This window comes from Haliaeetus albicilla, chromosome Z (assembly GCF_947461875.1).
Source record: "Haliaeetus albicilla chromosome Z, bHalAlb1.1, whole genome shotgun sequence".
NCBI classification, from domain to species: Eukaryota; Metazoa; Chordata; class Aves; order Accipitriformes; family Accipitridae; genus Haliaeetus; species Haliaeetus albicilla.
This window is the reverse complement of record NC_091516.1, coordinates 17433609-17445875: the sequence shown is the minus strand read 5'-3', so window position 1 is coordinate 17445875 and position 12267 is coordinate 17433609. Positions and strand designations below refer to the sequence as shown.

General features: G+C 39.2%; 1 protein-coding gene across 3 annotated transcripts in view; it reads left to right on the top strand.

Moving 5' to 3' along the window:
* Positions 1 to 12267, top strand: part of RFX3 (regulatory factor X3) — a 128770-nt gene that overhangs the window by 54059 nt on the left and 62444 nt on the right. For all 3 annotated transcript variants that reach the window (XM_069776863.1, XM_069776862.1, XM_069776861.1), the window contains exon 2: positions 9373 to 9497. In XM_069776863.1, the coding sequence (XP_069632964.1) occupies positions 9381 to 9497 (117 nt within the window). In that variant the 5' untranslated portion in view covers positions 9373 to 9380. The remainder of the gene's footprint in view (positions 1 to 9372; positions 9498 to 12267) is intronic.

The window sequence follows — 12267 nt, the reverse complement described above, 5'->3', positions numbered from 1 at the left end:
GTAACACGAAGGTAACACAGAGAGAACAGAAACTTAGTTCCTATAAATATTGCTCATTCTGTTAATAAAGTAGATGTCTCCAGCTATAATGTTTTGACCTTTTCATTTTATGTTTTGATCTGTTGAGTGATGAAAACAAATACCACCTCCATTTTCACATCAGTTTTTCTCCCTTTGTTTCATTAGATTCATGTACACACTCACTGTTTTGATGAAAGGACTGCAGCACAATATCATATTAGAGGGGAAAAAAACCCCAGAACTCACTTCTGAAGCAAAATCTAAATCTACTTTCAGAATCATATAATCAGAGTAGAAGTGACAGAAACTTTTGTACAGGTAGTGCTCCAGCTTTCACATTCTTCCTCAGAAAGCACTGGCTATTAGGCGAAGTGCCTTGAGGGGTGATCGTCAGTGCTTGAAGTATTACATTATGTCCTGTTCCCACTCTGTCCTTGACCAATAGGCAAAAACAAGGATGAAATTTCATAAAACTAGTTTGTTGTCAAGTATTTTGAAAGGTGTGAAGAAGTAGCATTGTACGTGTTAGACTTTGTAATTAATTCTGCTAATACCAGTCTTGCAGCAGAGTAAGATCTTGGCTCAAGCTAGAAATTCCAGTTGGTATTGTAACTATCATTCTGCATAGAGCTATTTTTCGGAGATCATAAACATGCTTATCCCAGCCCATGAAATTTATGTTAATATCTTAAAGACAGGTGCTGCCTCAGCATGGGAAAAGTACCCAAATACTATTTATGGTAGATAACACTTGACTAACTCTGACTTAAAAGCCATAGTATACTCGACTTAGCAGTGTGAACATTATCTTAGAAAGCATACTAAACTTACAGAAATGTTGTGTAATTTATTTAATTTTTTTTATCAAAACTTGTTTCTGGCTAAACACAACAAAATACCCATCCCAACAAGGAATTTCCCATAAACTTCATCCTAGTGAAGATAGAGACATTTTCATTTCTAAAAGAAACAAATTATAAAGTCAGGTAGCTTGTATCCATCCATTGCTGCACTCCGGTCGTGTGAACCATCCCACCACATCTCTGTGATCCCAACAAGATTATAGCCCCTCTGTCATTCCTTGTGTTTATTCACCGTGCTGTGTGTGAGCCCTTTGTACGCCCCTTGGTGTATGAGTGCTTCAGAAAGATACCTCAGTGTACTGATTTCCCAGAGAGAGTCTGGATGGTTTCCTCATAAAGATGCCTTGTAACCACTTCCTTGCTCACATGCAAATGCTTGAGGTGACCCTGCTTAAGCTTCATTTTGTTGATTATGTGTTCCCTTTCATTCACATCACCCCAGGCCGTTTGCCTGTCAATCCTGTCCAACACTCCTTCACAGGGCTGCTGGTAACTCTTTCCCTCCTCATGTTGTTCCTTCTTTAAGTCTGTTCTTACCAGATCAGCCATCCTGCTGGCAAAGATACCTCTGCCCCACTTAGTGAGTTGGATCCCATCTCTCCTAAGCAGACATTATCCTCAAAGAGAGTCCTGTAGTCATAGAAGCCAAAGCCCTGTTGCCAGCGCCAGTTCCACAACCATGATGAAGGAGAATACCACCTGGGCTTTTGCACTCAGAATCTCCAGTAGGCAAACTAATGTCTTAGAATAGCATAAATATAGTTGTTTGATGATTTGCTAGTTTTGTTTATTGTAACAGTTGTACTTGCTAGTCTTGTCACAACAAAAACTCTTCAGAAATTTTGTTTTGTCCTGTTGTTTGTGCATGTAATCTTGTTGCTGATGTATACTGATGTGTAGGGCTGATGTGTAATACCGATATATTGTCCACCAAGGCTAAATACAATATTGAAGTTTTTGCAGGTAGAATTAGTAGGTAGATCAAAGTAAGAGAGTCATGAAGTAGGCATTCAGCCTAAGCATCCATGTGCTGTCTGTGATCTGCTGGAAGTACGACATTTCATTCTGACAATTGTTGACTAGTACTGTTCTTAGGTACCTAATAATCTAATTGTCAAGACATTGCTTTTTGATCTTATGAACTTTCTTTGAAGGAGTTACCAGGAGTTACCACCTGCATTGGTCGCTTCCAGTGTGTATCTCTCTGTACTTCCCCCTTCTGTTATTCTGCTATTGTAGGGTTTTGCTACTGGAAATTATGTGTGATTCCAGAGAGTCAGCTTATATATTTTATTCTGTGCCATTCAGTTAACTATTATTCCTCCCATAAATCCGTGAAAAGTTGAAAAAAGAGTAATGACATTCATATTGCTAACTGAAATATTTAGCAACTAGTCCTCATATCAGCAGAGTCCAGCTGACTGCTTTGGTATCACTAAGAACCTTGGGAGAGGACAAACAATCAAATAGTGTTTAGTAAGAAACTGGTGTTCCAACAAGAAAATACATTAGTATCTAAAAATTATTTATAGTATTTTTTTTTTACATGTGAATAACATGTACAAACAGCCTTCTGCTTTACTGCTAACACATATAAATGGTTCCTTTGAATTCATAACATCACTTGTTTGAAGCCAATTATTCATAAAATTTTTGTTTACACAAAAATTGAAAAGGAATGATTATCTAAAATGCTAGTGTATTATTGAAACTTGTTTCCATTTATACTATTGTTGGGGAAGGAAGCATTCTGTATTAGCTGTTGAAACTTGATGTTCTGAGAAGTTTTCTTTTATTGTGAAACACATTATGTTGCCAGAAATTCTTAATGAGTATATTGGTGATTCATCATTATAAATAGATAAGATCTTAAGATTAGCCTTTTATTCTGACCATTAAAAGCCTGCCATTACTGCATGTGATTACAAGATCTAGTTCACTTTACCTTCTGTGATGTTTTATTTAGCCTTCTAGAGGAGAAAAAAGAATTTTCCTGCTGCACTTGAAAGTAAATTACAGGCTTTCATTTTCTGCATTGAATTAAAGCCTGCTACATCATTTGATCTAGACAATAAAGCATATGTAGCTGAGCAAAACTTTGCAAACTCTGGTAGCTTAAAAGAAGTAAATTTGTTCAGGGTGAAGTAGCCCAGGAACAAAATAAACAGTATTCATTAATCTGACACATTTTAACAAACTTATTTGGTAAGTAATTGATCAAGTTAGTCTCTGAAACCATTCAGTCTTTATAGTTCAAGTCTAGCAAACAGAAGGATTCCAACTGAGAATTTGGGTACATTAAAAAGTCTTTAGGGAACTTAACACGCAACATGAAATTGCATAGAATGTACAGGAAAGGGGTAATTTGCAACATGGTAGCTTTGCCTGAGTTCTGCCCATTAGACTGAAGAAGTACTAATCTTGTCACATTCAGCAGCTGGCCTTGGGCAATATCTTTTTCCCACTTGCAGGGGTTAATTATCCTTCTTTTCAGCATGTGGCCTGTTTAGCTTACATTCACATGATGCAACAAGCACTGGCTATACAAAACAAAACCATTAACGGATGGGTGTGTCCAACTGCTTAATTAGCCAGAATAAAAAGGATCTTTGTCAAACATTAATCTGTTGCTTGTGATACACCTGACAGTCCCATTAGGCAAGGATGATGTCTCTTCTGCTGTAATATGCAGTCCCTTTACTTATATGCAGTATCAGTGAAAAATTGAGAGACTTAATTCAGCTTATAAAAATGTGTTCATGTAACTGCTCAGTATTGATGCAATGTAAAAGACACCGACTACCTCACTAACATGATGCTAGAAAAAATTACGGTGAATAGGAAGACGATAAAGGTTGACTGTCAAACATATTGGATGGTATCTACAAGGAAAAATCTATACTGTGTAGTGAGCTATAGTAAAGAATTCCATTGAGGATAAAGACTTAGAGCAGAACAATGGAGGCAATCTACACACTTCTGAATAAATTGATATTAAGCCATTAGGTTTATTTTTGCTTAGGCAAAACTGATGGCAAAGTTTATATTACACAATCATGCTTTAGCTGTCCTAGTTTACCTACTGATAAATCAGTCTATAGAGCAACCAGTTAACCTATCAGATTATTACTAAAAGTGTATTACAGTCCTGAGGTAGAGAAGCACATCAGATTGTATACTTAAATATAGGACTGTCACCAAATTGACAGTGTAAAGATAAAACAGACACAGTCACCAAAACGCTTTAATCAAAAATGTATGTGCAGTTTACAAATTACACGGCTTCCCTGTCCTGTGGATGGGAGGACATAGTTTGAAGTTTGGTAGGTCAGTGTGGCAGTGCCAGCTAAATGTTGCGTAGTCCTAGGCTGGACCTTGGGGCTCTCCGGGGTCTCTCCAGTTCTCTCTGAGGGTTCTCTCCCACCTAACCCTGGATTCTCTATGATGTGTCCTATATCTCTCTGGACATCGTCACTTCCAGAACTGGGCAGAGAATACCTGATTCTTGACTATGCCTGTTCAGCATCCCTCAGCACATAACAGCAGACTGTCAGCTGTCACTGGCACTTGCAGCCTGCCCATCTCAAAGCTTCTCTGCAGTGACTGACAGCTGGTTTACAACCAAAGTATCCTCTGTTCTTATAACGAAGCTGCTCCCTTTTCCTAAAGGCCTAACTCTGATGTCAGCCAGGCACAATCCATGACAACTGCTGCAAGGAAATGACGACATTATCTTTCTCACTTAGATCAGAGTACTTGGCTCAGGTTTTTTGAGCATCTTGATTTGCAGCTGTAATGATCCGTTTATTTGAGGTCATACATTTACCTTGTGAATGAGTTTGGTCTAGTGCACTTAAGAATGTCTTATATGGCACAATGTCTTGTTAATTTATGTGCAGAAACTTTAAGATGGTTGCATATTGAAAAGTAAACAAAATTTTCTTTCTGGATATTATTACTGGAAGTTGAATGTTCCATTAATATTGGAATTAAAGGAAAAACTATTGGTTTTCTGTTAGGGTGGACTGATACTGGAACTGTGCCACTGATTTTAACATTAAATAACTTTACTATGGACTTTAAACAGCATTTTCTGTAGGCAAAAAAAAGGTATGAAATTTACTATTTTACAGTAAATATAGAATCACAGAATCATAGAATAGTTTGGGTTGGAAGGGACCTTTAAAGGTTGTCTACTCCACCCCCCCCCGCAATGATCAGGGACATATTCAACTACATCAGGTTGCTGACAGCCCAACTGAACAGCTGATGGGTCCAACCTGACCTTGAATGTCTCCAAGGATGGGGCATCTACCACCTTTCTGGGCAACCTGTTCTAGTGTTTCACCACACTCATTGTGAAAAATGTCTTGCTTATATCTAGTCTGAATCTACTCTCTTTCAGTTTAAAACCATTATCCTTATCCATTGCCAGCTCATGTCCAGCTTCTCATCCGCCAGTAGCCCCAAGTCATTCTTTGCAGGGCTGTTCTCAATCCCTTCATCCCCCAGCCTGTATTGATACTGGGGGTTGCCCCAACCCTGGTGCAGGACCTTGCACTTGACCTTGTTGAACCTGATGAGATTCACACGGACTCACTTCTCGAGCTTGTCTGGGTCCCTCTGGGTGGCATCTGGTCCTTCAGGCACGTCAGCCACACCACTCAGCTTGGTGTTGTCTGTGAACTTGCTGAGGGTGCACTTGATCTCCCTGTCTATGTCACTGATGAAGACATTAAACATTACTGGTCCCAATACGGACCCCTGAGGGACACCACTTGTCACTGATTTCCACCTGGACATTGAGCCATTGACCACTACTCTCTGTATGAGACCACCTAGCCCATTCCTCATCCATCAAACAGTCCATCCATCAAATCTGTATCTCTCCAGGTTAGGGAGAAGGATGTTGTGGGGGACCGTGTCAAAGGCCTTACAGAAGTCCAGAGAGACGACACCAGTAGCTCTTCCCTTGTCCACTGATGTAGTTACTCCATCCTAGAAGGCCACTAGGTTGGTCAGGCAAGGCTTGCCCTTGGTGAAGCCATGCTGGCTGTCTCGAATCACCTCCTTGTCTTCCATGTGCCTTAGCATAGCTTCTAGGAGGATCTGTTCCATGATCTTACCAAGCACAGAGGTGAGGCTGACAGGTTGGTAGGTCCCAGGGTCCTCCTTTCCACCCTTTTTAAAAATGCGTACAATGTTTGCCTTTTTCCAGTCACCGGCAACTTCACCTGACTGCCATGACTTTTCGGATGTGATGAAGAGTGGCTTGGCAGCTACATCAGTGAATTCCCTCAGGACTCTGGGATGCATCTTGTCAGGCCCCATAGGCTTATGTATGTTCAGGTTCCTCAGTTGGTCTCAAACCTAACCTTCTCTTACAGTGGGAGGGACTTTGCTCCCCCAGTCCCTGTCTTGAGGTCCATCCACTCAAGAGGCATGGGAAGCGAGGTTGCCAGTGAAGACTGGTGCAAAAAAGTTGTTGAGTACCTCAGCCTTCTCCTCATCCATTGTTACCAGTTTGCCAGTCATGATCATTGCGGGGGGTGTGGCAGGAAATACACTTTCTTTGACGTTCCTTTTCTAACATACCTATAGAAGCCCTTTTTATTATTCTTTGTGCCCCTTGCCAAGTTCAGCTCCAGCCACACCTTGGCCTTGCTGACCCCATCCCTACACAACTGGGCAGCATCCCTATACTCTTCCCAGGATACCTGTCCGTGCTTCCACTGCCTGTGCATTTCCTTCTTGCGCTTTGGTTTGACCAGCAGGTCTTGACTCACTCATGCCAGTCTCTTGCCTTCCTTTCTTGATTTCTTACACCTGGGGATCGAGAGCTCTCACACTCTATGGAAAACGTCCTTGAAGATCCGCCCGCTCTGTTCTGCTCCCTTGTCCCTGAGAGCAGTTTTCCAGGGGGTCCTCCTGACTAACTCCTTGAACAGCTGGAAGATTGCCTTCCTAAAATTCAGGGTCCTGACTTTACTCTTCACCTGACCATATGCCTCAGGACTGCAACCTCCACCAGTGCATGATCACTACAGCCCAGGCTGCCTCCAATCTTGACATCACCCATTAGCTCACTTGGGCTGGTGACCAACAGGTCCAGTATCACATCCCCTCTGGTAGGGCTGTCTATAACCTGGCTTGAGAAGTTATCCTCAATGGACTTCAGGAGTCTCCTGGATTGCCTACAGCTCGCTGTGCTACTTTTCCAGCAGATGCCTGGGTGGTTTAACACCCCCAGCAGGACGAGCCGGTGAGTGCAATGTGTCCTGCAGCTCGAGTAAGAAGGCTTCATCAATAGGCTCCCCTTGATCAGGTGGCCTGTAGTAAACACCAACCACAAGGTTCCCCTCATTGCCTTGGTCTTTAATTCTTACCCATAAGCTTTCAACCTGCTCATGGCTATTTTCCAGAGACAGCTCTTCACAATCTATCCATTTCTTGACATAGAGGACAACCCTTCCACCCCTCCTTCCTTGCCTATCCCTTGTGAACAGGTTGTAGCCATCAATAGCCACACTCCAGTCATGGGATTCATCTCACCAACTTTTGTAACTTTCCAGCTGCACAGTAGCTTTCAACTCCTCCATATTTATCCTGCGGACATCCATTTTAGGATTTTTAACATTTCAATAGTTATCTGTGAAGTTCTGCTCCTTTTTTCTAGTCTTTTTGTATCCTGATTTTTGTCAGGCATGCTGGAAAGAAGTAGAGGGTTCAGTCAACGTCATAAGTCTGAGAGTCTGTTGTTTAATCTCAGATAGGTTTGATCAACAATTTCTCAATCTTCCTGAATATTTTAGAAGAAGCAGTTAAATCTGTCAGGTACCATAGGTATGGTTCCATGGAGTTTAAACTAATGATGGTCCCAGTTATCAAGGTCCTGCCCCTATTCTCCATCCCCATCCCCATCCCAAATTTGTATACCTGTTTCCTGCTTTGCAGTGACTACATTTGAATGCAAAGTGAGTCAGAGGAGGGAGGGACTGCAGAAACCCAGCTTTAAATCAGCTTAAACTGCTGTGGAACCCAGCCTTGAAAGGAAGGTCTGTTGTTGCAGCTGATTCCATTGTCAAGCAAGGAGAACACTGAATTTTCTGATTGCCTCTGAGGTTTTTTTGGTACGGTAATGAATTCCTCCTACTATATATTGATATGCCCCTGAATAGACACATTTTTATTATGGTTTTGTCTCAAAAAATATTGTAGGGTTTTCTTAGGGGGGCAGTTTGTTATTTGTTGGGAGGCAGGGGGCAATTAAAGTCCAGCTTCTTCCCTCTCCGCCATCTGGGTCTGTTCAGTTAAACTGAAAAAATCACCTGGGTAGGGCATTCTAAATATTTTTTCATATAAACCTCTTTTATTATGCATGATAATGCTACTCATTTCTAGTGACATTGGTCCTCAGGTTGCCAAAGTATTCTGTAGCTAATAGAGATGAATAGAGATTAAGGGCAGTAAAATTTTTAGATCACAGAACATTTGGTTTACAGACTAGTAATTTGTATTTGTTTACTGTAATTCTTCACAGAAGCATAGTCTTCTGTTTTGAAGGTACCAAGTGAAGAAGAACCTGCCTCATGTGGTTATTATTTTCACCGGTTAATCATCCACTGCTTAAAACGAATTAAAAAAAAGTAATTCCTGATTTTGAATTCATTTTGGTTTGTCACCCAGTCAATTGTATTGTCATTTATGCTGTGCAAAATTGAGGAATCGCATAGTTTCCAGTCAATGTTTCCTATGAAGACATAAGTCATTCTTGGTTGTCTTCCTGATAAGTTTTCTTTGTAAGGCATTTTCCTTGATTCCCAAACCTTTTCTGTATTCTATCCAAATTTCCATTGTTCCATTTAAAGGTCAGGGCCACGATCTTAGGCACTTTTCTACTGTGTATGTATTTCTATATGTTTTAGTATTGAAAAGTTTCTTCTTAGATTTTAACTACAGTGGCTGCTTTAATGCTTTCTACTGAAGAAGGTTGTTTGAGTTGCTTTTTCACTGTGAGTCATTAAATGCTTTTCACAGTTTGCTTTGCAGATTACAGCCCTTCAGTCTGTGGCCTGCTAGAAGTTTGACTTTGATTTTGAATGTAGAGAGTTTTTAGTGTAATTCAGTAAGGCAGGGAAAAACAGTTTTGAATGATGACCAGTTATTTACAAGCCAAGAAAAGATTTGCTGCTGATTTTTCTGAGTTATTCCTGAAGTGACAAAACTCAGAGAAGTGATATGTTTCTGCACATGTAAATAAAAGATAGTTTGAATATAAGTAAGATAAAAGTAAGATAAAAACCCATTTGTACTAACTCATATGCTAGTAGTGGGAAAAACCTTTTGGCTCATAACCACGATTGGTATTAGCTAATTTTAAGATCCAAATAGAGATGAGCAACAAATAAGTGTACTAATATAAGTGACGAAATAAAAAAATTAATGCACTAACACTAACCTTTTAATTTTATGTCTTAATTTTATTCAGAGATCACAATGCAGACATCAGAGACTGGGTCGGATACAGGTTCGACTGTGACTTTACAGACGTCTGTGGCTGGCCAGGCAGCAGTGCCCACACAGGTAGTACAGCAGGTACCAGTTCAGCAGCAGGTAGGTGGCTGTTAGTTTTGGGAAGATTAAAAAAAAAAATTGCGGGAAGAATAGTTCTTGACAATGTAGTGAAGAACTTGATTTTGTACAAGGGTGCTAAATGAGTTCTTTTGCTCTGCTTTTATCAATTTTATTTTGCTGGACTTAAAATAGTCAGAGAAAGGCAAGCTGTTTTCAGGATCTGTTCCTTAATTGGAGCATCTGACAAGCACCAGTAGTACACATATGTGATTCTAACTGTAGGTTATTATGGAATTCATGTAATAGCTCATAGAAATGTACTTTAATTTATGTTACTGAATATTTACATTTTTTCCTTTAAATAATGAATAATGAGTATCTTTCTGATATCATTGGCTATATCATTTCTCCTTTCATTCAGATGTCCAAGTAAGTGCAATACAAATGTAAAAATGAAAAGCACTGTCCATTGCATCTCTAGGCTTGAATCCCTGCAGATCTTTGCACAATGTTATGAAAGTGTTTGTGGTATGACAATAGGTAATTCGTGATGTGCACTTGCCAGAGAAGTAAAAAGACTTCTGTAGCAGCCAGCACAGTGCACACCTGTTACATGAGACGGTCACTCACCTATGTGGCACCCAGAAGCTTTGGAAGGAGTGGTGACAGAAGAAAATGGAGAGGAAAAAAGGAAAAGTATGGAGGTAGAAAACAGGGACTGAATGTGAAAGCCATGACAGCTATCCAAGACTTTTCCAGAATACACAGAAATTAGCTGTCCCTGTGATGGGTACTCTGGGTGACATCTGAAGTTGTTTTTCGTCAAAAACTGACTTCACAGTTTCAGAATCAATAATACGAGAACTGGACATAGTTTGTTAAATAGTGTAATTTGTTTCTGTGCCAGTGGAGCACTTTTCCCTAAATTAAATTTTTCAGCATTTGTTAAGTTTAGTTCTAAAATTCTAGGTGGTGCATTTTATGTATATGTTCCACAGTCTTATACATCTCACTAACATTTTTTTCCTGATGTGCAGACTCAATTTATAATGCCTTATACTTCCATTACTATAGTTTCTGCTTATATCTTGATGTATCTTTTAGGATGCAAGCTTGCTTTTAAGAAAACTGATGCAGAAAAGCATTGAGTTTGGACCTAAAAGATTTTATTTAAATTCTTGGCTTTGTGTATTTGCTGAGAATTCACCGCTAGAGGATCAAGTCTTGTTTGAAATATTTTCTCCTGAGTTCAGACTGTTAAATAGCTTGCTTTCTCTTTACTTGAATGTTGATTAGGATAGAGGCTTTTGAATACTATGTTAGGTTTTAATTGAAGCTTCCATGATGCTTGAACTTAGCTAAACTTTGTAGGAGATTTTGTCTGGTTAACTCTTTTGTAAGGTTTGTGAAATGCAAGGCTTTTTTTCTTTATGAAATATGATCTGATAGTTTGACTGATTTTTATGTTCTTTCATGATGACAGATGTTTAATAGATCTAGTTTATGTGATTTGTTCTTTGTTATTCCTGTATTTCAGCTTTTCAGATAAAAGATGGCAATTTGGTAGTGCTACACAGTTGCTTGTTTTAAGCAAATAAGATATACATATGATAGTCTAACATTGCATACTGAATTTTATCTATGTGAAGTACTGATCAGTGTGAGAGATTGAAGACTGGTAACCAGTTAGTGTCATGCAGGATACTTTACAGTATTGTAGTTCTAATGATTGGATTCATTGAACTGTAAGGATAGGATCTTCTATGCATTTCTGTTCTATTTTTGTGACAAGCAAATGAAAAATGAGCCGGGCTTTGGTATTTATAAACTTAGCTTGTGTAAAGTTTCTACCTTTCTGAAAACTTCTAGGATGGAATTGGCTCCTTATTTTCCCACATAGATAAAGCATTAATCTTTGTCACTGACTATCTGCATCTTTTCTGAAATTATTCCAGTTGTCCTTTATTAATGTAATACTCCTGTCAAAATACAGAAGCCCAGGAGTAGATTGGTTTTTTCTTGCTTGATCATATATTGCAATCTTACATACATCTCCTTTAGTATTGCTGCTTCTGAGTATTCCCTTTCGTTGAATACTCCATCATTATTTTGTATTATTTTTCCCTATGGGGATGTTAGATTATATTTTTCCAGCTAACTCTTAACACTGACCATAGCAGTTAGCATAATGTTTCAGAAAGGAAAGCTAAGGGATCAACCCAGCCAAGGAAGAGGAGTTTCTTCAAAATTTTGCAGGGATTGAAGATGCAACAAGAATTTTGGGAAATCCAATGCAGACAGTACTGCAGTGATTAAAACACGGTATGTGTGGGAGATTTTGTAGAGAGAGAGGATAGATTACAGAAGTGAATGTGTAGTGAGGAGAAAAGGAAGAGTGAAGATGTGAATGTTGTATGCTAGCAGGAAATATGATGAAGAGTGTAGATGGGATAGGCAATTCAATTGTCAGGTTAAAAAAAAAAAGAATATCAAACAACAAGAAAATCACTGTGTGGAGGAAATTGTAGGTGTAATCTACCCTGAGGAATTATCTCTGTATAGGTCACATTTGCGTGAAGTTAATATCGGCTTTATGTACATTTGATAGGAATGGGCCAATTTGCCTAAAGAAAATCAGGAGAAAGAGTGCTAATTTCATAAAATTATTCTTTTGATGACGGAGGGAGGGCTTGTTATTTCTGCACATTCAAAGTTAGCAATGTTGAAAGTTGGAGGGAAGGTTTTAAGTGCGTAATATATAAGATATGCTTTCATTTTTTTCTATGGTTTATAAGAGACATAATAATGT